The following is a 27,314-nucleotide window of genomic DNA, read 5'->3' as shown; positions in this document are numbered from 1 at the left end:
AGGATACGTGATGGGTGAGAAAAATATATAAGCATCTATACATAAAAAGTCTGAACACTAAATGGACAAGCCGAACCCGAAAACTGAAATTCAATTAACAGTCAAGTGCTGGGGCAGAGCAGACTATCTCTGTGAAAGAGAAAGTAAAAGAAGCCGCGAGAAAGATGTGGGAGGAAAGATTGCAGGGAAAATCAACTGTAAATATGTACAGGGGACGAAAACAGGAAATAGGGAGGACATTGGTACAATAATTCATGGGGGAGCTCGTTGTTATTGAGGCTAGGATGGGAATACTGAGGACTAGGACATATAGGGAAAAGTATGGGGAAATGGATACGCAGTGTGCCATATGCCAAGGGGAAGCCGAGACAATAGAACATGGGATGTTGAGGCACACAGGGCTTGCTCCCGCCCTCCCGGAGGGGGTGACGAATTTAGCCGTAGCACTGGGGTTTGCAGCCAAGAATGTAAAATTGGGACTACCTCCTGCGTGGCTCTGGTCCAAAGTCTCCATTCTGTCTCCCAGTGGGCCCAGTGCTGGTGTAACGCCGACTAGGTTGGATTCTTGGTTTGACCAGAGGAAAATTGGCTACTCCCTCTTCAGGGGGAAGAGGTGTACGTGGGATGATATTTTTACAGCGAAGTTGTCAAGGGCCTTTTACAGCGAAGCTGTTAAGGGCTACTTCCCCCACTATCATGTCCGCGGACAATCGAATGCTAAAAGAAAACCCTCATTGGTCGTGACAAGTATGAATAAAAAAAAAAAAAAAGAGGGGTCAAGTATGAATAGGTAAAAAGAAAAAGGGGCAACCAGCATGAGTCAGCCTTCCTTGGCATTATTAGATAGGTCCTGATCCCTCTTTATCGTCTCTAGGCATCATCCTCAAGGTCGTCCCAGAAGTCGTCCTTGAGGTCGTCCTAGACATTGTCCTTGAGGTCATCCTAGAAGTCGTCCTCAAGGTCGTCCTCTAGGCACCGTCCTAGAAGTCATCCTCGAGGTCGTCCTTGAGGTTGTCCAAGAAGTTGTCCTCGAAGTCATCTGAGAGGTAGTCTTAGGCGTCGTCCTCGAGGTCGTCCACTAGGCACCGTCCTAGAAGTCATCCTCAAGGTCGTCCTTGAGGTTGTCCAAGAAGTCGTCCTCGAAGTCGTCTGAAAGGTCGTCTAAGAGGTAGTCTTAGGCGTCGTCCTTGAGGTCGTCCTTGGGGTTGTCCTAGAAGTCGTCCTTAAGGTTGTCTAAAAGTCGCCTTAGATGTCGTCCTCGAGGTCGTCTTAGAAGTCGTCCTATAGGTCGTCCGTGACGTCGTCCTTGAGGTTGTCCTTGAGGTCGTCTTTGAGGTCATCCTTGAGGTCGTCCTAGACGTCGTCCTCTAGGCATTGTCCTAGACGTCGTAAAGATAACAGCTTCGCTGGTCCTCCATCTTAACTTGAAGTGGAAGGGCTCTTAAATTTTTAGTTTATTTTACTCAATCCCCCAAAGGTCATCACGGTGATATCCCACACTGCCTGGTGATAGTTACAAAATTGACGAGGGTAAGCAGATTAGCAAAAGAAAGAAATCATACTTTTGGTTCTTAATTTCTAGGCTAGGTAGCGCAAGCTACCGCACATTATAAAGGGTATGGCCGTTAGCATCCATCCATCCATCTATTTATTGGACACAAAGCACCCAATGGAATCTGAGCTCACGCCGACGCAGCCCCTCGTGTACATATGTGCTCGGATTATGTGCCAAAACAATGGGGGAGCGGATGATTGGCGTAACGGCCACTATAGACGGCGTGCACTTTTGAGAAGGGTTTATTAAGTGGCGTGTCGGCTCCTCCGATGCTATCAAAAGTGGGCCTGATGCCCTAAAGTCAAGAGTGCCTATTGACTGAATCAATCTAATTTCCTTCGAACAAATGGGTGCACTGTCGAACAAATGGGTGCACTGTGGCACGCTACAGTGCCTCAATATCCAGTTCTGTTTAAGGTGATGCCGTTTTTTGTAGTACCCAATTCTGATGGCATACGCTTGCGGGGAATATATGTAGCTGGTAACAAAATGCCACCGCAGTCCCATCAATGCCAAGAGGCGGTGCTGGGAGATGCTCTTTTGAGCATCTCCCAGCACCGCCTCTTGGCAATTTCACTCGATGTTCTTAGGAATTCCGCCAGCTGTTGTTGCACAAGACGCAAGCGGGCCAAGGGCCACTTGCGCCTTGTGCATCAGTGCGTTTGATGCTGTTCGTAAAACAAGCGCAACCGCATGGAAGGGCTTTAAAGCAGCACACACGTAGAGGAACCCTAGTAGTGGTACTCTCTGGTGCGTTCTCTGTCTCCCGGTACGGTGCCTGTAATTCGTGTCCGACCGATGTGTAAAGCGTCCTAATTCGCCCACATCGAAACTGGTCCCGAAGTAGTGACAGATGACGTCACAAAAGCCGGAATGTCGCACTCTCAGACGTCACGGTCATGACGTTTGGCGTAGAAGTTTTGACAAAGTATGAGTGAACGCGAGTCTTTGTCATCGGGGCGTCCAAACTCCTGGCCATCTAATCCTTCATGAACCGTCAAGCTGGAGAGCGACCTGCAACAGAACGGGCGTCTGACACATCCACGCCGCTTCCGTAAAACCGCTAGGATCGCGACCGGCGACAACATATATGACGTCGTCGGGCACAAATAGAGGGACCACTTATAGAGTGTGAATTAACAAGCGCAAATGACGTAGAAAAGAAGGAGGGACCACTTTTGAAGACGCGGTGAGCGCGCCGGTCGGGAACATGTTCCAGTCACCGTGCTCCTGGGTAACTGTTTTCCCGCTGCCCCGCAGAGACCAGAGTCCGCTTCATCCTGGGGCCCTCGCTCTATGGCAAGAAGCCCACCCTGTACATGAACGTGCCGCCGCAGCCCAACGTGGGCTTTGAGAGGAACAAATACCACAAGGTGCCGTGGTCCCACGACGTCCACAACCCCGGCGACGAGACGGCCTACTTCGCCGACGTTGTCTTCAGCACAGCCGGCAGCTTCCACTACTACTTTGTCTGCGACGACGAGTGAGTCCGTTTTGTTTCGCTTTTCTTTTTAATGCGCAACATGTTTTAGGGCTGGTTTTCACAAGATAATTGCGCAATGTTACGAAAGGGCGTTATAAAAGAATCGCCAGCCTTGCATCCCACTAAACTTGGTGAGATAGTCGTCCACTAAATTTGGCGGGGCAAGACGTCGCCCGTCAAACTTAGCCAGAATAATAAATTGAGTATAATTAATTAATAATGACAATTAGCAAATTGTAAGGATAGAAAAATAAGCGTCCCTCCACTGCACATTCTGTCTCCCGACTTTATCTCTACGTTTAACCTGCAACAGACTGTGACAGCATCTTTTCCACCATTGTACCCTGCGGCTTCTACTCGGCATTGGCCGTCTGCTATGGCTTTTGCCTGCGGCAGACTGTAGACAGTACTCTCTCGTGCGCCTGTAGTGCGACCCCTGGCAACGCGGGCTCCGGCTACTTCCTGGTGGACCCCGTGCTGAGGTACGGGGATGGGGAGGAGCTTCCTCTGGACTGCATCCAGTGCCAGACGGTGTTGTCCAAGTGTCTGGGACCCCTGGACTCGTGGCTGCCCAAGCTGCGGGTGGCCCATGAAAGCGGCTACAACTTCGTCCACCTGAGCCCCATCCAGGAGCTGGGCGCCTCGCGGTCGTCCTACTGCATCCGCGACCACCGCAGGCTCAACCCCGACTTCAGCCACGGGGTCAGCGAGCGCTCCTTGAAGGATGTGGCCAAGATCGTGGACACCATGTGCAGGGAGTGGAAGGTGCGCTTTGGCCCTTTGAGGGCCACGCCCAAGTATACAGTGTTCTCCCCCAAAAAGAAGTTTATTTGTTTATTTATTTATTTTACCCTCAGGGCCAGGGGCATTACAGAGGGGAGTGGTAGAAATAAACAAAAGAAACAACATGGAACAACAGTAGAACAAAACTTAAATAATGGAGAAAACATGCTTGGGAGAAGAGCGTGTTGGTTTAAGTCATGAATGAAGAAAGAATAAAACAATTAAAACAGGGACAACACATCCACATCTTTCAAAAAAGATGTGGTTGTGTTGTCCCTGTTTTAATTGTTTTATTCTTTCTTCACCCATGAGAAAACATGGTTACTAACACTTTAACGAAACAGAGCACAATCAACAATTGATGCAACTGATGAAGGTAACTGATTCCATTCTTTTGTGACTCTCGGAATAAACCAGTTAAAATATTAATTTTAGCGGCAAGATGGAACGCCTACTTTGTGCTGTGTGAATACGGTATCTTTTTTTTTTTTTTACCGCAAAAGTAAACTAGGTATGCTTTGCTGAATGCTCATTTTCCACCACCAGCAGTTCGAACCAGGTGCCGGACTTTCAAAACTAACCGTTGTCTCAATAAAAATTTATAAGTGATTTTCTGAAAATTTCAGCGGCAAAATGGGGCCCGTTTTTGCCCGGTTTAGGTAACTGGCACCGTTCAGTGCCATGTATTCGGGAGCTCCATCGACCGCCATTTTCCCACTGAAAGTTTGAGAAAATCGCACAACTTTTGAATAAGATAACGGTTACTTCTGAAACTTTGGTATCTGGTTCGGCCCTCTGGTGCTGCATTTGAGGAAAGAAAGAGCGGTCGGCGATGCATAGTTATTTTTCTGTCGAAAGAAACCCCCAAAATTTTGTCAGGGGACATTCTGTTCTCGGGCACGTTCGGCCGCCTCCGTGACCGAGGCAAAGTGTCGGCCTATGGATCCCCGGGTGGCGGGTTTGAATTCTGGCAGAGATGCCAGCAATACGACGGAGGCTTGTGCGAAGAATACGCCGTGCAACTGGTCGTTCGGTTGCACGTCAAAAGGTCCCCAGATTCTCGGAAGAATCTTCGCTGGGGCGTGCCAGATGCTTTTTGTTGGTATTGCACGTAAAGTCCCCAAATTTGCCGTTCCCTTGTGGTTTCAGCTTCAGTTTGCTCCCTGCCCCTTCAAACTAGCTGTCATATATTTTTTTTTTTTTACCTGTGTGAGCAAGCGATGAAAATAATTTATCTTGTAGTGTCAATTTTTAATTGCATGCAAGTTTTTTTTGTTTTCTTTTTCTGTGTAGGCAGTTTTTATTTTAGTATGCTCTTTCTTTGTTATAGAATAGCGAATCTGTGTCATTCAGTCTCGCATTTCATGGCGAACACTGAAATCGAGAAATTACTAACAAACTCGCTATTCGACGAGCGTGAGTTACAGTTCTAAAAAAAAAAAAAAAACAAAGGAAAAATAAGGCTGCTTGAGAGAGTGACCTTGGGGAGTGAGGTGGGGGTGCCACTGCATATTACCTTGTGTCTCGAAAAGTAAAATACAAGAAATATGTAATAGGTTGTAGGCATGCGGACGTTGATTAACTTTATGCCCATAAAATAGTGTCTTATAAATAAATATTCTTCACGGAGCATGCTTCGGTAACACCGAAGCATGCTGGTGCCGGATTTTCGATGTAGATGGCACCAGTTGCGGGGCTGTTTCTCTCGTGGTCGCTTCCAAAAAGACTTCAGAATGTAATTACCAGAGATGTAATGGGTCCATGTACGGAGCAAAAGCATAGAGCATCTGTGGGAAAACATTATCGAAGGGGCACTCTTCGGCATATCTGAAATGGCACTGGCAGGGCAACGGAAGAAAATGGAGCGTAAGTCTCGTGTTGCACAACCCAATGCGTCGTAATGTGTAGCTTGCCTCTGTCTTTGTAGTTTCCACTAATCTTCATACTTCAAAGCGGGACTTGTGGGCTCATACGAAAACTAATAGAATTGCTTTTGTAAAGCATATTAGATGTCGAAACGCATATCATAAACACCCCACTTGTGCTGCACCGCCGGCGCCTCCCGTGGTCGGTTTAAGAACGTATGGTACGTTTTCACATGGAAATGGAGGCTGCGGCACACAGAAACTGCCTCCAGACATGTTTGAAGCATACACGTGTATGAAGAAACATGCTTCGAACACACTCGAGGCGTGTCCGGAGATAGTTTTGTTGTCACGTGTGCAGCAAACACCGTGTCCTGTCGGACGTACAAGCGCTCTGGCTGGAGCTCTAAGGTGTACCAAAGATGAGCCAGTGGACAAGGCCTGGACCTCGCCGAGCACAAAGCATATGCGATGGCTCCAGAGTTGTGCGGCATCTGGCGCAGGTGCTGACTCTGACGGACGTGGTGCTGAACCACGTGGCCAACGAGACCCCCTGGATCAGGGAGCACCCGGAGTGCACGTACAACCTGAAGAACTCGCCCCACATGAAGCCCGCCTTTCTGCTAGACGTGGCGCTCCACTGCTTCACCCTGGAGATCGCCGAGGGCAAGTGGGAGGCTGAGGGGGTGCCACCCACCATCAGCAAGGAAGAGCACCTCGACGTGAGTGGCCGTTCCTAAGGCACGGCGACGTGTTTTATATTCGAGCAGCTGTAAATGAGTCTTCACAACAGATTCTAGGTTGACACGAGAGATGGTTGTGCACGTCCCAACCTTGCTCTTCGAGTAATCGTCTCGAATGCCGTTCCTTTTTCGACGCAATGAAAACCGGCCGCTCCTGGACCCGCTGCACCATAGTTCGCGGGTTTAAGGGGGCGAACACGACTGTTTGGATCCAAGATGTCTGTCGTCTTATTCGCTAAACGAACGACGGATTAAATGGTCAAGGACGCACTGCCAAGTCGGTACTTATTGAAAGGTTGGGAAGTGACTGCCGTTTTGAGATGTCGAGCCCCTCCCCGCACTCCCAGTTGGAAGCAGCTTCTGTCGATTAGGACGTCTCGCGGGGATTAGGTCCCGGAACAGAGTAAAGTGTCGGTGCACGCAGGCGCTGCGGCGCATCGTGAACCTGCACTGGCTGCCCCTGCTGCAACTGCACGAGTTCTACACCATCAACGTGGACGCTCTAGTGGACGTCTTCCACCAGAAGGTGATTGGTACGCCCCCTTCACCTGCTACGCGCGGCGGCTGTTCCACTCGTGGTCCACGTGCAGTGGCCCGTCTCGCTCGTACATCGTGGCCCTAGCGCGTGGGGTGCATTGGAGGCAGCAGTCTAGATAGCCGGTCAAAGAGGCAGGGGATGCTGGAGGCATTACTTCAAACTAGATGCATGACTGGCAGCAAAAGTACTATTCGCTGCCGGTCGTGCGCAGAGTCAAATGCAGAGTTGGCATATTCGTGTTGTCGCAGTGATTTGGGTAGCAACTAGTCAAGCCAAGCTTCGCATTTGCTGCCTGTGAGACACCTGTTTCTTAATTCGGGTGAGAAATTAGTCATTATTGGTTGCATGTGCAAGGTGCAAAGGAAGCTTTCTAGTCGGAATATAGGAAGAGGCAGGAGGGTCCATTGGCCGAACCTTCTCGGAGGGTCCGAGCTCGAGTGAATGCCGGGGACGGGCACAAGGTTAACCAGACGTCTCGACTAATGGCGAGACGTCGGTTGGGAGGTTTGGGAAACCCGCGTTCACGAAGCGCCCGGAGTCTTGACGACCGTGCGTGTCCATACAGACCTGGGCGCTCCGACGTCGGCACCGCTGCCCGACAAGCCGCTGACAGTGGTGCATCACCCGGAGTTCCTCAGGAACGGATCCACGGTGGACATGGACATAGCACTGCGCATCTTCAATCGCAACTGGGAGCCCGACAGCCCCGACGCTCCGCACCAGGTACCGAACCGATCGCCGAGTCAATCTCGGAGTTACGTGGCTAAGGGCACATTCACACGCTTGCGTTTGCTGAGGACCAAGCTATTGGGACCTCGTACGACGAGAGAACACTACTGGCATGCTGACGCCATCTATGCGCGGACCCTGGAACTTGATTTCGCTAGAGCGAATGTTCTGCACTATTTGCAAGATCAAATGTCTGTCTATGAGAAGCTGGTCGTTTCTAACATTGTCAAAAGTTTTTCGAGCCAACAAAGAAAGAATAAATAAGCAATAATAGGAAACTGAAAGTGCCTACCATGGTGCCAGCTGTTCTCTCGTCGCAAGAAAAGGGGTTTGAAGGCGCACGGCCATAAGGAGTTGCAAGTCTGTGAACCAGCCTTACTAAAATGTCTAGATCTATGCTATGCTTTGAAGGCCATGTAGTGTCTCGTTTTGATTGGCCCAGACTTGCGTGTGTCCCGGTCTACTATGGGGATAAGTATCCGTATTGATGGCAGACATGTGTAGGAAACTTGTGTGCGCAAAGAATAGCAATCCAGTTGCATGGCAGAGGAGCGTCTGGTTTGGAAGGGGGCAACGGAGAGTTAGTACTGAGTCTTTTGTCCAGGGCGTCTCAGCTACGTTGTCCACTAATCCAGGGGTCGGTGGCTTTTGAGAGCAGTGGGCCAGGTGCTTTGTTTGCTGTGGAGCAGTTGTAAGGGGTCACTGGCTGTTTTACCCTGACTAGGGATGCAAAGCACCAGCATGTATTTGATTTTGTAGTGTTGCCTCGGAGGTGTCTGCGCGAGGAAAAGGTCGAACTAACGGGCTAGAAATGTTAGTGTTTGTGGCATGAAGAGCTTTTTGAATAGGATGTTGGTTGAAAGAAAAACGGCGATTGTGGTTTCTGGGTCGGCATGCTAGAATCGGCATCTCAGCTTAAACTGCGTGAAAGAGAGGATGGCATTGTCACTCTCACGGAGCACTCCCAGTGTCTCGCATCTTGCAGTGTTAACTGGGCATGAACCAGATCAGCTGGTTGAGGCCACACCAATGCTGGCAAAGCTAACCGTTGTTAGCGGAGAGCTCCACTCAACGGACACCTGGCGCCATCTGTGGAGGGGCGGAGAAAGCTCCACACCGACGGACAGCTAGCGCCACCGGTGGGGAGGAGGAAGAGAATCGCGAGAAGACTCGCGCACGTCATGTCGACTGCAATATGTAATCCGTGGTAATCCGAATTAAATCGTTGAGTTTAATCAATATCGCTTCTTCTTCACCACAATCACGACTAACACCGTGCTGCGAGGTAGCGTACACAAACGTTCGACTGTTTGGAAATTGATGCGGCGTTATTCTAATTTGTGCTTCATTTACAATAAACATTTGCCAAGCTTCTGCTTAGATTTGAGAACGGGAGCAACTAGAACTGTGGCGTGTGTTCACAATGTAATGGCAGAGATGTTAATTTGGATACGCTCTACGCTTTGGCCACCTCTTTGCGCTTTATGCTGCAACTGCGGTGCATTACCACGTTGGAACAACTATCAAACCTTAGACAAGTGGAGTCTCATCACGGAGCTCGTTGGGAGCTTGCGTAAAACCAGCGTGCAGACGGTCACCCAGCTGGCGCGTGCCCCTTGAAACGGGGGCTCCGTCGGGACGAGCCCTTCCCCTCCCCAACCGACCTGCTGGGGGCATTTTCGTCCAGATTGGGCGCTGCTGCGGCGAGCTGCGTCGCTGCCTGGAGCAGCTGAACGGGACCCAGTGGGGGCTGTTGCACAGCCACCTGCAGGCGGCAGTGGAGAACGTGGTGAAGGGCTGCCGCTACCTCCGACTGCAGCACGACGGGCCCCGCAAGCAGGCCGTCTCCAGGGCCAACCCGCTCGTCGGAAGGTGAGGGGGGGCACAGAAGAGTTCTTCGTTTCTTGCACCGTTTTCTGGGCCGCTTGAGGCACGCCTTCCTGGTTGGCTTTTTTCCCCGTTCCATCCCGCTGTAATATCCCTAGAGATAGCCCTCCTTAAATTTGAGAGCAAATCGGGTGAAAATAAAGAGTAAGTTAACTTTCTGTGTGCGATCCAAAAAAAGTTGAAAAAGTTTTACTTTTAGATTTTGTGACCTGCGAAACTTGCAATTGCGGGGAGGGGCGTTGGTACCGACAACGACTGTCCTTCCCAGTCAGCAATGTTCGCTCATATCTCCCGTCTTGGCCAAGTAACACCATTTCTGCCGTGGTCACCTTTGGCCAGAGCCCTAGAATTATGTACTAAAAGTGGGCTATCTTTTGGCGTTTTTGAAAATATAGCAAATTTAGCCAAAAATAGAGGGCGGGTTATCTTTTGGGGTATCTCTCGGGACATTACGGTAAGCTTGCCAGTCTTGAGCGAGTGGTATATTTGACCGTGTGTTATTTCACCGAGAAAAGCTTGGCATTTTGCATTTATTCTGCGAAGGAACTTAAAAAATGAAAGCCGTTTACAACTTCCTGTAACGCCGAATTGGAGCGCAGCTCTTGAGGAGGAGGAAGGAAGGGTACTGAGGGGAGGGTAGACCGTTCCTCCTCCTCCCATCATTTTTTAATATGCCCCGGGGGGGGGGGGGGGGGGGGTCACCTGACCTCGGGAGAGGAGGTCACGTAACCTGGGGGGGGGGGGGGGGGGGGGGGTCGCGTGACCTTGAGGTGACCTTGGGAGGTTTCACATGAATTGGGGGGTCACATGACCTTGGGGGGTCACGTGACCTTGGGGTGACCTTGGTTACACCGACGCCGATGCCGCTCAAGCCGGAAACAGGCGCCTAAGAGCTGCGCTCTAAAAGTGGGGAAGAAACTATGTTAACCTCTAGTCTTGCAGAGTACTTGGTGCTGTACAGTCTTATGTGCTTTTGTGTTGCAAAACAATTCAATCAATGAATTAAGGAACAGTCTTGCAAGGGGCATCTCTTCCGCACCAAGGATCGAGAGGTTAATTAGGGTCACGCTAGAAACTCCAAACAGAACAAAAGAGGACAAAATTCCCTTTCTAACGAGGAATGACTCTGCGCTAGGCACTTCGAAAATGGCAAAGTCCAGCTGCTAGTTGCGTTATTTACAAGCACACATAGCTAAAAGTGCTTCTAACTTTTTTTTTTTTTTTTAGAGTAAACATTTTATGTACGGGAGCTAATCTTGTGGATGGCGTCTTTTCGATGGCGGCCGGCATGCAGGTACTTCGTGGTGCTGACGGACGTGCCCGTGCTGAACCTGAAGGAGGCCGAGAAGCTCATGTTCAGCGAGCGAGCGGCCTTCGTGATGGCTCACAACGGCTGGGTGATGAACGACGACCCCCTACGCAACTTTGCCGAGCCGGGCTCGAACGTGTACCTGCGGCGGGAGCTCATCGCCTGGGGGGACAACGTGAAGCTGCGCTACGGCAGCTCGCCCGAGGATTGCCCCTTCCTCTGGAACTACATGAAGGAGTACGTGTGCGAGTCGGCACAGCTGTTCCACGGCCTGCGGCTGGACAACTGCCACAGCACTCCGTTGCCGCTGGCCGAGTACGTGCTCGACGCCGCTCGCAAGGTAACCCACTTCCATGAAGACGGGAGCAGAACGCTGCAAATCGTAGGAGCCGACATTGGCAATCCCGAGAGAAAGAGCGAAAAGAGCAACAGAAAAGGGGGAAAGGAAGCAGACGATAGGTTAGGTGTGTTTGTCTTGCTGCGATGAGTTGGAACTGTTTCAGTGCTCGTCAACTTCATCTTTTTTTTTTATACATTATGCGACGCCGGTTTTGTTTTGCAGAGTAAGCTATAAAAGAGCTAGGTACAGGCTTAACAGGTGAGCTTTGCCGCTTCTTGGTGTATATTAAGGCATCGCCAGCGATATGGGCCCTCCAGGACAATCCACTGGGACCAGTGGTATCCATGTCTATGCCCTGTTGTTCTGAAGTGGCCAGTATGCATGAGACCTTCTAGATTATTACATTAAAGGAAAGCTGAAGAGTTTCTTGAAAAAATCGAGTTCGAGGATAATTCTCGAGTATTTTTATTCCGTGAATCTGAATATCACGTTCGTTTTCCTCGAAGATGTAACTGAGCATGAGAAAACATGAAAAACCTCCAACCAGTCATTACGTCATAAAAGAACATTTTGGTCGCCAAGCGCATGTCGCTCGTGTGAGCAGCATGTGCAATTGCAAGCTTGCCAGGCATGTTCTCCCGCACTGAAACCAGTCGTGACGTCTTTTTTTCGACCTTTTCGAAAATACTAGTGAGAGTGCGCGTGTATAGCTTTGATAGGCACTGAAGATGCATGAGACCGGAAATTCCGAAAACTCTTTTTACGACGTAACACTCCGGGAAGTAGGAGCTTCGGCAGTACTTTGAAAATGTTCTCCTGCAGCCTCTGTGCATCAAATTAAAAAATAATCTCGATATTCGCGATTTTGGAGGCCAAATGAAGATGATTTAAGTGTTTTTACTCGTATACATAATTGCTTCAATTTCCCTATGGTACCGCGATCTATGAGCGACGGCGGCAACCAGACAACTGATTGTTGCCATCGCTCATAGATGGCAGTAGCTGTCCAGAGTTTGGTGTCATCATTTCTACTCTGGCGGACACGATCCTAAATACGATGATATTGTCACTTTGAATTGAACTTAGCAGTCTGAACGCTGTAATTAATCGGCTGTTTAAACCTTCTAGTCACGCATGCAAGGCGAAATTACTTAAAATTTATTGTTCAGTGAGTCATATTCATGGCCGAATAATTGTCCCACAAGTTGTCGAATGTAGTTGTTAAAATTACCAATCCGTGGAGAACAATTGGTACACGAATTAACTACGAAAACATTTCGATATTGTCACTTTGAATTGTATTGGCAGTCTGAACTCTGTAATTAATCATCTGTTAAAATTTGCTGGACAAGCACGAAATTTGCCAGACAAGCATGCGGGGCCAGACTCTTGCCCCTCCTCCGCACTTACAAATGCAACTTGCCACACAAACAAAGCGGCTTTAAAAAACTGATAGCTGCACACTTTTCATGAATAACAATATTCTGTTTGTAGTGTGTCAGTCTCACTTATCCCCGTGTCAAACGTGCCTGGCCACGTCGACCGGGCAGTCGCCACCCCATCTGGGCATCACGCCAGAACAAGGCAAAAACAGTTTCTTCACTGATTCGGGCAGCCAAACCACCCTTCATCTGACCTTACGCAACAAGACGCAAAGATATTGTGAATAGTATCGTAGCATTGAAACATTCGCAGACTGGCACGAGCGATGCGGTAGATGGCTGCGGGGGCTAGTTGCCTTTCCGTGAGACAGATGCTCTCTTTTATCCAAAGGGTCCAGTGCCTTCTCTGTCCACCCTCAGAATGTCGTCGGACTCTCTTTGGAGACCCGGTTTAACTCGCATGCAGGTTCGGCCAGACCTGTACGTAATTGCGGAGCTGTTCACGTCGCGCGAAGAGGTGGACAACCTGTTTGTCAACCGGCTGGGCATCAACTCGCTCATCCGCGAGGCCATGAGCGCCCCGGACGCCCGGGAACTCGGGCGCCTGGTCTACCGGTTCGGCGGTGACCCCGTGGGGAGCTTCCTGGCGCCGCCCGTCCGGCCGCTGGCGCCGTGCGTGGCGCACGCCCTCTTCATGGACATGACGCACGACAACCCGTCGCCGTTCGAGAAGCGCTCGCCGTACGACGTGCTGCCCAGCGCCGCGGTGGTGGCCATGGCGTGCTGCGGCACGGGCAGCAGCCGCGGCTACGACGAGATGGTGCCCCACCACATCCACGTGGTGGAGGAGGAGCGCGAGTTCCTGCCGTGGGGCCAGGCCGCCGCTGCCGTGCACCTCGAGTCCGGCATCGTGGCAGCGAAGAGGGCTCTCAATCAGCTGCACTTTGAGCTGGGAAAGCGGGGCTACCGGCACGTCTACGTAGACCAGGTGGGTCTGGGGTCACGCACTGCCTGACGACTACGGGTTGCACTTGTAGGACCCGTCGTAACGGCTACCCCCATTATCTCTTTAAATACCACGGGAAAAAGTGGGGATTTTAGAGGAATAGACAAAACATTTTTATTTTAAGAACTACGTACGTCTAATTATACATAAAAATGTAGCCAATAAGCTGAGAGTTAGTGTCCACCAAAAAGAAGTACACTAATGTCTGATAAACATTTTGTCAAATTTAAATGCTGAACTTTGAATTTGTTCGAAAATGAGAACAAAGAAGGTAAATCAATTTTGGTTATATTAAAGGGGCTGCACAACGATTTTTGTACTTTGCGTAAACACTGCTTAGAATGAATCGCGGACGTTTATAACCTATAAAACACACGTTAGTTTTTCTCCTTGTGCAACAGTAATCTAAGAAACAAAAAAACGAGCAGCATTTTTTTTAAAATTTGCAGCCAGAACAAGTTGCCATGTGATCTGGAGCCGGTTACATGGTGCCAGTGTTTATTGTAGCCATGCACTGGCGTTGGCAAAGCACAGCATATGTCCTGAGTTCCAGACGTCGTTAGGGTTTAGCTACTTTCGTCATTTGCAACGATTGGAGACGGGCCACTACCCGAATGCTTGTGGAGCCATTGATTATCGATTTGATTTGACCCTAATGCTTGGGTCTAATCTTTGAGCTGCATTCAGACATTGTCACGGGGAACTGTGCCAACACTGCAGTCTCGTAACCATGTCATCAAGCTTTTGGAAAGAGAGATTGAAAGAAAACGCTTGCTTCTATTCTTGAAATCACACCGTAACAAAAAGGTTTCTTGGTCAGTGGTGTTGTGTGCAAGTATACCTGATTCCCACCAGTGCCAGTAAGCTTGTGTATAGTTAAAAGCATTGCAACCGAATATCATTGCACTGAGCAATACAATGATTTTGAAAAATCCTGAATACTATGTGAAACAGGAACTGATACCATAGATTGTGGGCACGACAAATTTGCGTTCCACGGTGCGATAAGTATGTGGGAATTTGCTGCGGGCTCCCTTGTCACTGGAACGGATATCGCCGATCACGGATGCAGCACGTTCGCACTTCACAATGCGACAAACTCACAAGAGCCCGGTACAAACTCAAGTGTAGCGGGAGCCGATATCGCGCGTGCAGATCGCGGACAAGGAGCAGAATCTGGCCATAAACTCGCATGTTACGGGAACAGATACTGCAGATTGCGGACGTAGCACATTCGCATGTCGCGGTGCGATAAGCAGTAGGGAACCCTCGGCGAACACGCTTGCCACACGTACCAATACCGCAGATGGCGCTGTTAACGTGATTCTCAGCGGACACGGCGTGATCAATATCTGGCGGGAATAGGGCGATGGGCGATGTTTCCGAATTTTTATGTTACGGATATTCAGCCCAAAAAACGGGATCGGTGATCTCTCGGGGCGGGCGTTCTCTTGGAACTTTACGGTATCACTTGTGAAAGTTAAAAAGCTCCAGCTGATGCTGTCTTTTTTTCAGTCTGTCGGCAAGTATGTTTCAGTGGCATCATGCATTCAGAGACATTGTTGCATGCAAAGATGCTGTGACAAAAATAAACTGATTCTGATTCTGATGTCCTCCAGAGCCCTATTTTTACAGCGGAGCTGTTCCCTAGTATCATGTCCGCGGGCAAACAAATGTCGACACTAAACTCTGGATAGCTACCGCCGTCGTTCATAGATGACGGCAAACTTTCGAGCCTTTCCACCCTGGCTTGCCGACTTGCGGCCGGCCATTACTTCATTCCCACCATAGTACAGCTTCGCAGGTCTTCCTTCTTCACCAGAGTGGAAAGGCTGAAATTGTTTTTCTGGGGTGGGAGGTGTTGGGACTGTTCATTTTATCGAAAAGACGTCTCGGAAATGTCTCTGTAACAAATCTGGCCCCGCATGTGCCTCCACAGGTAGATGGCAGCATCATCTCTATCACGCGCCACTGCCTGGAGACGCACCAGTCCGTGGTGCTGGTGGCGAGGACGGCGTTTCAGCGGCCCTCCAACCCCCTCGAGACCGGCTGCATCCCGCCCCTCTGCATCCCGGGCGTAGTCGACGAAATCGTCTTCGAGGCGCACTGCGTTCGCGCAGCCGACGGGGCCCCCTTTGCCAAGCACGAGAAGTTTGTCAACGGGTCAGCGGAATATCAACTGGAGATGCGCGAGCACATCTCCCTCCACGAGTCCAAGATGGTGGAGCTGAGCGAGGCCAGCGAGGCGCACATCAACGAGCTGGACTTCTCCAACTTTCCCCCGGGATCCGTCATCGCATTCAGGTGAAATTCGTGCTACCGTCGGTCTTGTCAGAGGAGGTATTTGAAAAGAAGTCGGAAGGCCGAGGGGGCGAGAGGCGAGAATTGAAAATGCGACGTATGTTTCGTGTTTGTACGAATTTGATGCCTTGGGTGGTTTGCTCGAGAGGCCCGCTTTGTTTGCTCGCGCTTGTATTGCAAAAACATTGCCGGTTTTCGTCCCGCGTGCCTTCTAGAGACTCCAGGCTAGTGGTTCTACTGCACCGGTTAAATTTCTCGTCTACAGCTGAGTGACAAGTTGCCCACTGAGGCAGACTAACTTCTGGCTGTCTAAATGTGCATACGACACAATTACTTATTTGCAGAATCGCGGCAGGTTATCTCCGCTGAGTGCGCTCCTCACCGAGCATCTCTGCATTGCGGGGAAACAATAGCTGTGGAGCCCACCAGAACTCTATATAGAGAGAATTTGTTCAGTGGGAGGAGCGGGCAGAGCCAAGGCGTGCACCAGATGTAGATAGAGCGCTTGGCATGCTCTTTTGGCCAACCAGAAGCTGAAAGGAATCCCCTAGCGGTGGTAGCGAGAAGCAGTTTAAATAAGAGCGTAAGGGTTAAATGTAGTACCTAACTCTTCATGGCTGAAAATATGGTGCACGTGATGTTTCGATTATCATCATGCAGAAAGCTGCAAGAAACGAATGTGCCGCTCGAATTCCGGTTTGCTCGGACAGAGTGTGACCGCTCGGACGGCAGATTCCTGGCCCTTGGCGTTTGGCGTACAAATTATGTCGATCGTTCTTCTAGTCGCGCACGCTTTATATATCTTCCACCAAGATTTTGAATGACTGTGATTGAAATATCACGTGCACCATATTTCATTATTTCATTTCCCACGACCACCGCCAAGGTATTATTTCCGGCTTCTGGTTGGCCACATTGGAATCTCTGAAGATGCACTGGAACACGCCCATCCTGCTTTCAACCAATGGCGCCTCCTTATTTGTTTCGTATACCATATTTACTCGCGTAATCCTCGCACCCCTAATGTGAGCCAGAAACAAATTGGATTTTCCTTTTCCTTGCATAATCCTCGCACCCCCAAAACTGCAGCGGCGAAAGTCGCTTGCTCGCGAAACCTGCATTATGCACGCGCTTTCCACCGCCCACATTTTCCGGTGCCGCGCTGCTCTATTCGGCCTGAGTCCTTTAATGCTCCAAGTGCCCTAAGGCGCCCTAGGCAGCCTAGCGCCATGTCTCAGACACTAGTCACACTGTCGTTTAGCCGGTTTCGCGTGCGCGCAACTAGACGGCGTTCACGCAGCCCGCGGTCGTCACGTCGCTTACGACGACCAGCGATGCTCAGACTGAGGTCGTTATCAGCGACGTAGGTAAGTCTTAACTCAGACTGCGTTTGCAAATAAATCTTGCTTTGTGCTGAACTTGTGGTTTTATTGTTAAGGTAAGTCCTGTATTGGTAGTTCTCAAACCTTGTAAATAGCTGCCGGCGCGAAAACCCCAATTTGCAACCACTTCATTATTTTTTTTTTTTAGAGCTCTACATTTTTTGCGGAAAATTTTTCCTGCATAATTGTTGCACCCCCCAACTTCCCATTGATTTTCCGCAAAAAAAAGTGTGAGGATTATTCGAGTAAATACGGTACTTCCCTATGAATAACCAAACTTTCTCTATATACGCCTCTGCGAATCCGCAAGCTCTACAGGTTTTCTTCCCTGCTGTCCACAGTGCTCGGCGAGAAGCTCACTAAACACAGTTCATCCTAAAGCATATATTGAATAGCATATATTCGAAACCACTATTCGCGAACTCGAGTATTCGTACAACACTAACTTTCTTACAATGCGCGATGCCGGTGGTTTTTGTGGACTATAAATAAAGAGAACTACTAGGTATACAGAACTTGCGTCTTGCCTTTGTATGTTAAAACGTCGACAGCGATATGGGCCCGGTCGGATAACCGAGGACCACCGACGTCTGCATCTATGACCTGCTGTTTCGAAGCAGCCGAAATACTTTGGAAGATGGTTGCTCGTCTAGAATATGATATGTACTGTATGGGCGTAGCGAAGCGGGGTTCTTTCACCCGCAGGGTGTCCATGCACGCAACGTCCAAGGCGGCAGTGCAACGCATCCGTCACCACCTGGCTTCCTTCGGCTACGATTACTTCGAAGAAACGGTTCAGGCGCCCCAGGCGCCCCGGGCGCCCCCGGAGGACAGCCTGCCAAACATTGCCGCGGCCCTGACGCTCTCGGATCTGAACCGGGTCCTGTTCCGATCGGATGCCGAGGAGCGGGCCGAGGGCAGAAACTGCGGGGCCTACTGCTTCCAGAGGTTCGGCACCCTGGTCTACTGCGGCCTGCAGGGTGCGTATGAATTTGAAAAAAATTGCCTAATTAATTATATGCACATTTTTTTGCCAGTTGAGATTTATTTGATAAATTGATTTCTTTTACAGTCTCTAACGTATAAGAAGTGTGACTGTCTTTTTCTCTTTCGTGGCCCTCCATTGGCTTTCTCGCTTGTTTTTCTTGTGGTAATCCTGGATGCTTCACTAAAGAAAGTACTACTAGTTCTGAAAACTGCCATCGCTCAAAGAGCTCTGCGGGACGATGTCTTTTCCCCTTGTATCTTGTATGGTTACTCGTATGCTCTTACTTTTTGTATTGCTCGCAAATTCGTCTAACATACTACGTCTAAACGCAAGGATCTAGAGTTGGAGCTTTAGGGAGTGCAAAACTCAAAACTCTTGCAGAAACCAGAAGCCTGAGCCCCTAAGCTGCAATGGCACACTCAGACAGTTGCCAAAGAGAAGTCAAAGTCTTACTCGGTCTTTCTTTCTGGGTCTCGGCCATTGCCACGCAGTTTTTTTTAAGGTTCAGACCCCGACAGATAAGCTTGACGTGCACAAAGAGGTCCCAGAGTTTGGAAAAAAAAGTAGCTTCGGGGAGGGCCTTTGTGTAAATATAGCTGGCGAGGAATACAAAATGAAGGCCCATTCACGCACTTGCGTTTGCTTAGAACTGAGCTCTTGCGATATCTTACGACGAAACAGCACATTTGGCATGCGGGCACCATCTAGGAGGTGACCCTGGAAATGCAGTCTGCTAGAGCGGAGCTTGTGTGGTATTTTTAAAGTCTGACATACATAATATCTGGGAGCAATGGTCATTCATAACATCGTCCAAAGTTTTCCAGGCGGAGAAAGAAAGAATCGCACACAAAACAAAATAGGAATTATATGGAAATTGAAAGTATGAATGGCTTCCCGATGGATGCGTGTTCTCTAGTTGTAAGAGATTTTAAGAGGTTTTAAGGCACACGGTCATACGCAATCTCAAATGTGTGAAACATCCTTAAAGGGGCACTGACACCCCAAAGGTCGTATTATTTTTTATTGTCTAAATAAAACGATGCAAGTTGTAGTCATAGACACGCAAAAAAAACCGCATCGCAAAAAAAACTTTCCTTGCACGCGCGCGGGGCTTTTTATTTTTGTTGTTTATATTTCCGCGCTCACCTCCTTGCTTCTTTTGATCGGTGACATCAAAAATCAGGAAATTTGGAAGCTTTGTAGGCGACATTTCTATAACATTTAATAACAGCAATCGTAAAACATGTTTTTTAATGCAATTGCAAACGCACTACGGCCTGTCTTTTTGAAATACCAAAAATCAGGTTTCGGTGTGATGTCGCTTCCTGGATTTGTATCCTCCCTCGGAAAACTTGGCGGGGCTCGAACAGAGCATTATCGCCGAGTCGGGGAAGAAACCGGTTGTTTCCCGTGCCAGCGCTTTTCTATCCCGCCTGCTAACCTCCTCCTCGCTTCGGGTCGCGGTAGCAACGGTGTTTTGCTTCACAGCGTGGAGCGGAGGTCCGAAAGAAAGTCAAGTTGCAGGAGACCGCAAAATTTGACTCGCTGCACTGGCGCAGATCGCGCGGGAACTTCAAATTCGGCATTTGGAAGTTGTTTTTTTAATTCAGAAATACAGTAGACTCTCGGTAATTCGAAGCTTACAGGGACAACAAAATGCTTCGAATTAAGCAAACTTTGAATTAAAAAAGCACATATAAACCTGAGTTTATTTTATTCAGTACTCACTTAAGAGAAGAACTGGTCGATCTTAAATTGTTTTCGCTGACGCATCCGCGCCACCGTCACTCGGCTCTGCAAGTTACGTATGCATCGTAAGGCGTCTTCGGCATTCTCTTCGCCCGAGAAAAAACGTTCTACGACGCCCAATGCACTTTCCGCATCAGCGGCACTCGGCGCGGAAATCGACGGCAGCGAGAGTTCCTCGTCGTCAGAGTCATTGTCACTTCTTTGCACCACCACACCAGGCCTAACCACTTTGATTATTTCGACGTCCGAAAGCGGATTGGAGACCTCGATGTGCTTGTCAACATCGAAATACTCATCAAACGGAACATCTCCAAGGGCTTCCCTCAGTTCACTACCTGCGGGTACCTCTTGTGGCCCAGCTTCTTCGGCGATATCTCCAGTCTTGCTGGCCTCGCTGACAGCGTCGACGGTAACGAACCCGCAGTGACGAACGAGCCAGCACACTTTTGGATCTTCGTTGTCATAACTCCCGCTCGCACCGTTCCGCGGTTCCGCCGAACGCAACCCAACCTTTTCGCCACCTATCTCCCTCTCTCCCCTCGAGGGGAGAGCACAGAGTGGGAGAGCAGAACCCAAAGCAAATAAGCAAACAGCCGCGCGCGCAAGGCTATTTGCTTCCTCGCCGCCGAGCCGCAGCGCGCCGTGGCGTCGTCGCACATTGCATCAGATTGCATTTTTTTCTGATGCTGCAACAATGATGCAATCTGACGCAGATTGCATCAGATTGCACTTCGTTTCAGCTTCGGTCCAGACGCAGCCTATGCTACAAGCGCGAGCATGTGGCCCAGAACAGTGCTTGCACTGCACGAGCGCGCGTGCTTGGCAGGGATGTTACAAGCCCGGAGCTCGCGCTTGTAGCTTTGGCTGTGTCTGGACCGAAGCTGAAACGAAGTATAGTGCGGCGACGCCAGTGACGCGGCCGCGGATCGTGGCGTTGCGTATTCACGCTTGGCGCTTGGCATTTGTTTTTTTCGCTCCCGGGGTTTCCGGACTTCAGGCGCAAACAAAAAATCTTTCGAATTAACCAGCTCCCAACATTTAGCCTTCGAATTACCTAAGGTCCCTCTATACTGGAAAGGTAGCGCCATCTCTCCTCTCCACCCTTTACGTTTCTCTCTTTCTCTCCTTTTGGCGCCGCGTGCGCCGCCTAGGGGGTACCAAGAAGGAGAACTAGCAGACGACGGCCGTGTCCTCTCCGCTCATTCAGAGAGCACAATCTTTCGCGTTGCGTATTTGAAAGTGCAGGTTTCTGAGACATTCTCACATTGCATAGTGCCAAGCAAGTGTTAAACACCAAGAAAGTATGAGTTAAACGTGACGGCAGCGTTTTCAACCTTCGGATAAAGCTCACAGAACTGAGTACATAGAAAATGGAACACAGCTTTATTTCCACGAGTAAAAATGCAACGATATGGTTCTCACGAGTGTGGTAAGCACCGTCATTATCAGTGATTAAATACGTAAAAAAGCCTTCATAATATTCGGCCCCACATAATCGCGAGAATTTCTAGATCCTGCAGTCTTCCACGAGCTTAACGACTACAAGCGCGAATTCCGGTTGCTGCTGCCTCCGCGCTAAAAAGAGCTTGAAACGCTATAGCAATCATACCGTAGATAAACATGCATGAGCTATCGAGGACGCCGGACTATTGCGATCATTACTGTCGATCTGGTTTCGACCAGGGCCTCCCGAAATTTGGGTGACTGCATGTATAGCAGGGCTAGTTTGTCACTCGTCGCTCTTCAAATTCGTTTCCTTTTTTGAGGGGGGTTGGGGGGGTGGGGGGGGAGGTTGACGTTGATGCAGTGCTACTGTATCCCGATCTGTAAAGCCCTTCTGTACTTACGAATCGGCAGTGTCGGCTGACCATACTATTGCAATACCGTTGGAAACTGGTGTTCCTTCGGTTGTACCGTAACTTCAAGCACTCTCTTAGGTTTAATGAATTTTGCAGTTATTTGCCAGAAATAAACATAAACTGCACAAGCTATGTAAAAAAAATTAAAAAAAAGATTGCGACAGATTATTCATATGATGTATTACATAGCATCACAGTTGGGAAGTTTTGCCTCCTTTATACTTACTAAAAGTGAAAATATCCAACTTTGGTTTTGGTCATTACCAGAATGGGGAAAAAGAAATTGCAGAGAAAAGGCAACTGACTCGAGATTAAAATATGTGGCATATATTTATTTTCAAATTACCTCAGACTACCATAGCCAAGACAGCAGTGAATGGAAGCACTTATACACATGCTCAGATACACTTTTTAAAACAAAGACAGTGGATGAACAATTATTAAAAGGAGTCACTACGCAAATCTAACAGGAAAAACATAAAATTATAAAAAGGTCTCACACTAGCCAGTTTTAACAACAAAGACAGTACACAAAAGTATTATTACAAAAAAGCCTCATCTGAAATTTATGTATACAACACTAATATATACATTACAACACTGAATGTTTACAAGACGTTTGAAGGGAAGCTACGGAGCTTCTTGGAAAAAATGAGTTAGAAGTGAATTTTAGTATATTTTTACCCCGTGAACCCGAATACCCAAACCATTTGCTGTGTAAGTATTGTTAAACGCGAGAAAAACGCGAAAGACAGTCGCTGTCCGTGACGTCATCGACGGCTCTTTTGGCTGCCCAAGGCTGGGGAGGCGGGGCTTCAGTCCTATTTTGAAATTGCTTGTATGGCTCTCCGGCGCGTCGCATTGAAATGTAATTTTGATATCTGTTATTCTAAAGGCCAAATGAACGCAATTCAAGCGTTTTTCCTCAAATGTAGAAGTGCCCCATCTTCCCTTTAAGGGGAGACTGACGGTGTACTTATGCTCGCCAAGGTTTTTATTTGTACATGACATATGAGAGCTCAACTACCCAGAACTCAATTGGTGACTCGAAATTCATATTCTTTCCACCCGAAAACCGCATATCAAGAACTCGCCGGCGTGATTCACACTCACTCTCTTCTCCATGGTTACGTGCCATGACCTGTTCGCGTGCTGCAGTTCACGGCACAGCAACCAGGCATATCGGCCGTTCGACAACGCAATCCGAGCGAAACGCGAAACGGACATCCAGCTACAAAAAGAAACGAAAAGCTACACGACCAACGACGACAGCAAAACCGGCACGAACGTCTAAGGAAGTCCGGATCTGTCCGACGCAACGCGAGTCCGGCGTAGCTTGCGGCGCAGCTGGCGACGAGACACATGAGACACGGGAGAATTTGCTGGCTGGATCCTTCATGGCTGCCAAAAGGGCGGAGCGCTAGGAGAAGGTCACGTGCCACACACCGGCCTACCGCTGAGCTCGGCGGCATGATCAAAGGTTGTCGCTACTTTTCCTGTATAGAGGGACTTTAGAATTACCGCGTGTTTTTCCCCATAGCATTGTACATACGATTGCTGGGACCAGGCCCATGCTTCGAACTAACCGAAAATTTGAATTATGCGACTTTGAATTACCGAGAGTCGACTGTACTGAATTCCCAAGTTTTGAATTTTGAGGGTAATGTCCCGGCATCTTTTTCAATCGTTTAGGATAATAAAATAAAATATGATTTTGATGTGTCAGTGCCCCTTTAAAGCAAAGCGGCAAGGTTTTTCCTGCCTTGGGCATTTTCTGGCACATGTCGTGCAACCTTGGTGGAGTGGGGCTCACGGGCCGCTCCCGGGTTGGGACAGGGCTGATGTCGGTGCTGTCCGAGGTGCGCTCCAAGAACGACCTGGGTCACCCGATGTGCGACAACCTGCGGGCGGGCGACTGGCTCATGGACTACATCGTGGCACGGCTGGCACAGGAGAAGAGCACCCTCAAGGTGAATGCCCTACCGACGCCACGGTGCACAAATAGACCCTCTTCAATTGTGCGTGCTGTTGCCTGTCTGCCGTTGTTTGGGCTCATACTCTGAGCACGTATTGGGCATGAAAGCGGCCTCAGCATTCGGCGTGAAATCGGCTCGTATCGAAAACAAATGCTGTGTTGGCGGTCGGCGAGGACTCGAATCCAATGGACCTTTTTGGAAAGTAGGCATTATAGGAACAGTGAGGGTCGCTGCTCCGTCGTCTGCTGCTACCGCCGTACCGTCTGCGAGAACCACGTTGTCTATGTTCGCATCGGGTCCCTGTGTACGGCAGACGGCAATCTTTGCGGCGCCCTGTGCAGTGCTGCATTGCCCACATGAGGTGAGAAACTCTCAGTCACAGCACGTCTGCCCAGTGCCCTTTTTCTTTGGATGGGCCATCCTTCTGGGTGGGCCACCATTCTTTTTAAACAGCCCTTTGCGCGTGGGCCACGCACCAAAAAACGAGATATAAAAAAAATGTTGGTGTGCCAATCCACATCATGAAAATGGTTGGCCAGCGAAGCTGTGGTATCACCTGCAACGATTGCCCACTGCACTATACCAAATGATTGACGAAAGAAAAGTAAATGCTCTGTACCAAAACTTCTCATAGAGACCCTTTTATGGCGAACGCCGCCAGGCGGCAGTCCAGTATTTGACGTCTTAGAGAACTTCTGGTTCATAAAAATAATAAACGACGCCCACCTCAACACTGCTGCTTGAAATATTGATGAAACATTACCAATTGTCCAGGTGAACGCCAAGAAAACGAAGAAGCGCGAGGTCTATTAAAAAATTTCGAGTATTCTTGTAAACCATCTTGAAACTGCAAAGGTAATAAAGTGTACAGCCGAAGGCCCTCGTTAAATCTACATCGATGTTGTCTGTGTAGCATTTATGCTTTCTAGCACCGGTGACATAAGCAAGCTCGGCAGGCTTGCAAAAACGGAACGACCGGAAGTGGTTTGGGACGCAAGCAGCAGTTTGTGTTTGTAAACAGCAGAAGGGTCTTGTACATAATATGAAAGGCCAGTGATGTCACTCCCCATGTCGCAAGTTGCGGTTGCCGCGGCAGCTAGCGTAAGAGTAATTTTCACCGGGAAACATATGCGGTGAGTGCTACGTGCTTCGCATTGTTATCAGGCGTGCCTTATCATCAAATATCTGGTTCGAGTGCTTGTTTTGTGCTTGTTTTTTTATTGAAACGAATACTGTGCTCTATGTTGTATGCTTGAAATGCACTTTTCACTTCAATTGCTGAAGGGTTTTTTCCCCGTGAGGACGACAACACAAAAAAATTCCAGAAATATGTCCTGTGAGCTATATACAGCTTCGCTATAAAAAAAGAAATTGGGGTGTGGGTATGTTTATACAGCCTAAGTTTAGTCTGCCTCGACGGGCGGCTTGTCTTTGAGCTGTAGATTAGAAATTTAGCCAGTGCAGTACAACCGCTAGCCTGGCGTCTTTAACGTGCACCACGCAGCAGCGATACAGGACTGCACGCTGGTATAATGCTCATCGAGATAGAAACAAGCAGGAAAGGGGATTAAGCTCAGCAAGGTATCGCACATGCATCCAACATGGTATTTTCTTTTATTTTTTTTGCTATGAGAATTAGATGAGCTGGTTGGTACGTTTTATTTTCCTTTGCCAATAAAAAGAAAAGACAATGCAGCTCGTCCCAACAACATTCGAAGCCCGTTTGCTCTCCTGGATGCATGAATGGATTAAGAAGGGTGCTGCAGTTCGGACGGTAGCTTGCACCACCTAGCACACAAAAGCTAAACTAGGCTAGACTTGGCTTGGCTAAAAAGCACGTAATCCTCACATTTCTCGTAATGCCCCGGAACGCTCACCGGCGGCGCTGGTGCTTCCAGAAAGGTCCATTGCACGCTTTGTGCCCAACAAGTAGCGCCAAGGTTGCTCGACATACTTTTGAAAAGGGCCTATCGTATCTTCGACCGGTGTGTTCAGCTTCCTATCCTGCCCATGCATCAAAAGCGGTCCGAAAGTAGCAGCAAATGACGTTGCAGAAGATGACGCATTGTGCTGTCGGATGTCGCGATCCCGGTGGTTGGACGTTGAAGTCCTGGGAAAAACTACGAGCAGACGCGCGTCTCGCCGTCGTTGCAGCGTCCTAGGATCACGGCTGGAAACGATGCGACACTTCTGCGAGATTGTGGGGTGGAAATCGAGGGACCGCTTTTGAGAACGCGGCAAACACACCGGTCGGAGACGCTTTGCGTGCGCCGTACTGACGCCGCTCCTTCCGGTGGCACTGCTCGTGACGCCTCCGTTGTCCCCCACAGCTCTCTCAGTGGTTCGAGAAGGTGTTTGCCTCGGTGCGGCTGGCGCCCCGCTACCTGATCCCGTGCTACTTTGACGCCGCCGTGACCTCCGGCTACACGGTCCTTCTCGAAGAGATCTGGCAGAAGATGTCTGAGTGAGTGCCCCGGGACCACGCCGACCACTTCCTTTTGTCGGCGACGAGTAAAACCGGCGTTTGTCCGTGCGTCTGGTAAAAAAAGTGTCAACAGCGCTCAAACATTCCCCTTGCTTATTTGACTGCCTCTTCCGTAAAATGCAGTTGCGTGTACAGGATCTGGAACTGTAGAAAAATTGTCCAGTCTTTTAGATTAAAGGGATTAAGCGCTTGCAGTCTCTTTAATGCTAGTATGTCAGCTTTTATAACTCTAATAATAATGTTCATTTTCCTTCGAGTGTACGGCGGAGGAAACAGATAAGGAAAGCTGGGCCACAGATGCAGCTTGACGAGTCCTCAGCCTTTTACAAATGGCAGCAGGACACATGAAGACAAGAGGAAAGAGAAACGGAAATTAAAGCATTAACCCAGTGGTTCGCAAATGGGGGTCCGCGAATGCATTCTAGGGGTCTGCGAAGCCATGCCTCATCAGTCAAGCCCGGCAATAAAGTTGTCTTTTCTCAGGTCAAAAAGAAATGTTTCAGTTTTCGCGTGAGTTTGCTCGTACGTGTATGTCAATAAGAGAGGTCCACTCCACATTAGCCCTTAGTTTTATCCATTTAGTAAATAATTACCATAATAAAACTTTAGCTTTTCCTTTACCTCACCACGAACGGGGTCCTCCATCATCCCCGCCGATCCAAAAGGGGTCCGCGAAACATCAGTGGGTGAGAACCACTGCATTAACCTATTGCAAATTGCAAAGACAAGCCGAAAAATTTTAACGAGTCATTTTGGGGCATTGCTATAAGTTTAAAACGTCTAAATAAATATGGCGCTCCACATTACAGTGGCACAAACACTAAAGGTCCCAAGTGCCACATCTGCCATGTTTTGTTATGCTAATATTTCCACTTTTTACTTGTTTGGAGGTTTGGGCTTCATCTTGAGGTCTAGCATGATCTAGTTTAGAAGCACCTGAGGTTTCTTTACTTC

The 27,314-nt window shown here is 49.0% G+C and overlaps 1 protein-coding gene across 1 annotated transcript in view; it reads left to right on the top strand.

The window, feature by feature from the left end:
- LOC115328525 (glycogen debranching enzyme) overlaps positions 1–27,314 on the top strand; it is a 61,076-nt gene that overhangs the window by 14,217 nt on the left and 19,545 nt on the right. Inside the window, exons 7-18 of the mRNA XM_040209077.2 lie at positions 2,816–3,038; positions 3,467–3,803; positions 6,190–6,408; positions 6,854–6,962; positions 7,533–7,690; positions 9,384–9,568; positions 10,878–11,232; positions 13,081–13,602; positions 15,560–15,924; positions 18,009–18,283; positions 23,736–23,869; positions 26,206–26,339. Coding sequence (XP_040065011.2) covers positions 2,816–3,038; positions 3,467–3,803; positions 6,190–6,408; positions 6,854–6,962; positions 7,533–7,690; positions 9,384–9,568; positions 10,878–11,232; positions 13,081–13,602; positions 15,560–15,924; positions 18,009–18,283; positions 23,736–23,869; positions 26,206–26,339 — 3,016 coding nt within the window. The remainder of the gene's footprint in view (positions 1–2,815; positions 3,039–3,466; positions 3,804–6,189; positions 6,409–6,853; positions 6,963–7,532; positions 7,691–9,383; positions 9,569–10,877; positions 11,233–13,080; positions 13,603–15,559; positions 15,925–18,008; positions 18,284–23,735; positions 23,870–26,205; positions 26,340–27,314) is intronic.

Source organism: Ixodes scapularis, unplaced genomic scaffold, assembly GCF_016920785.2.
Source record: "Ixodes scapularis isolate PalLabHiFi unplaced genomic scaffold, ASM1692078v2 PGA_scaffold12__126_contigs__length_90152505, whole genome shotgun sequence".
NCBI lineage: Eukaryota > Metazoa > Arthropoda > Arachnida > Ixodida > Ixodidae > Ixodes > Ixodes scapularis.
This window is presented reverse-complemented; position numbering and strand designations above follow the sequence as displayed.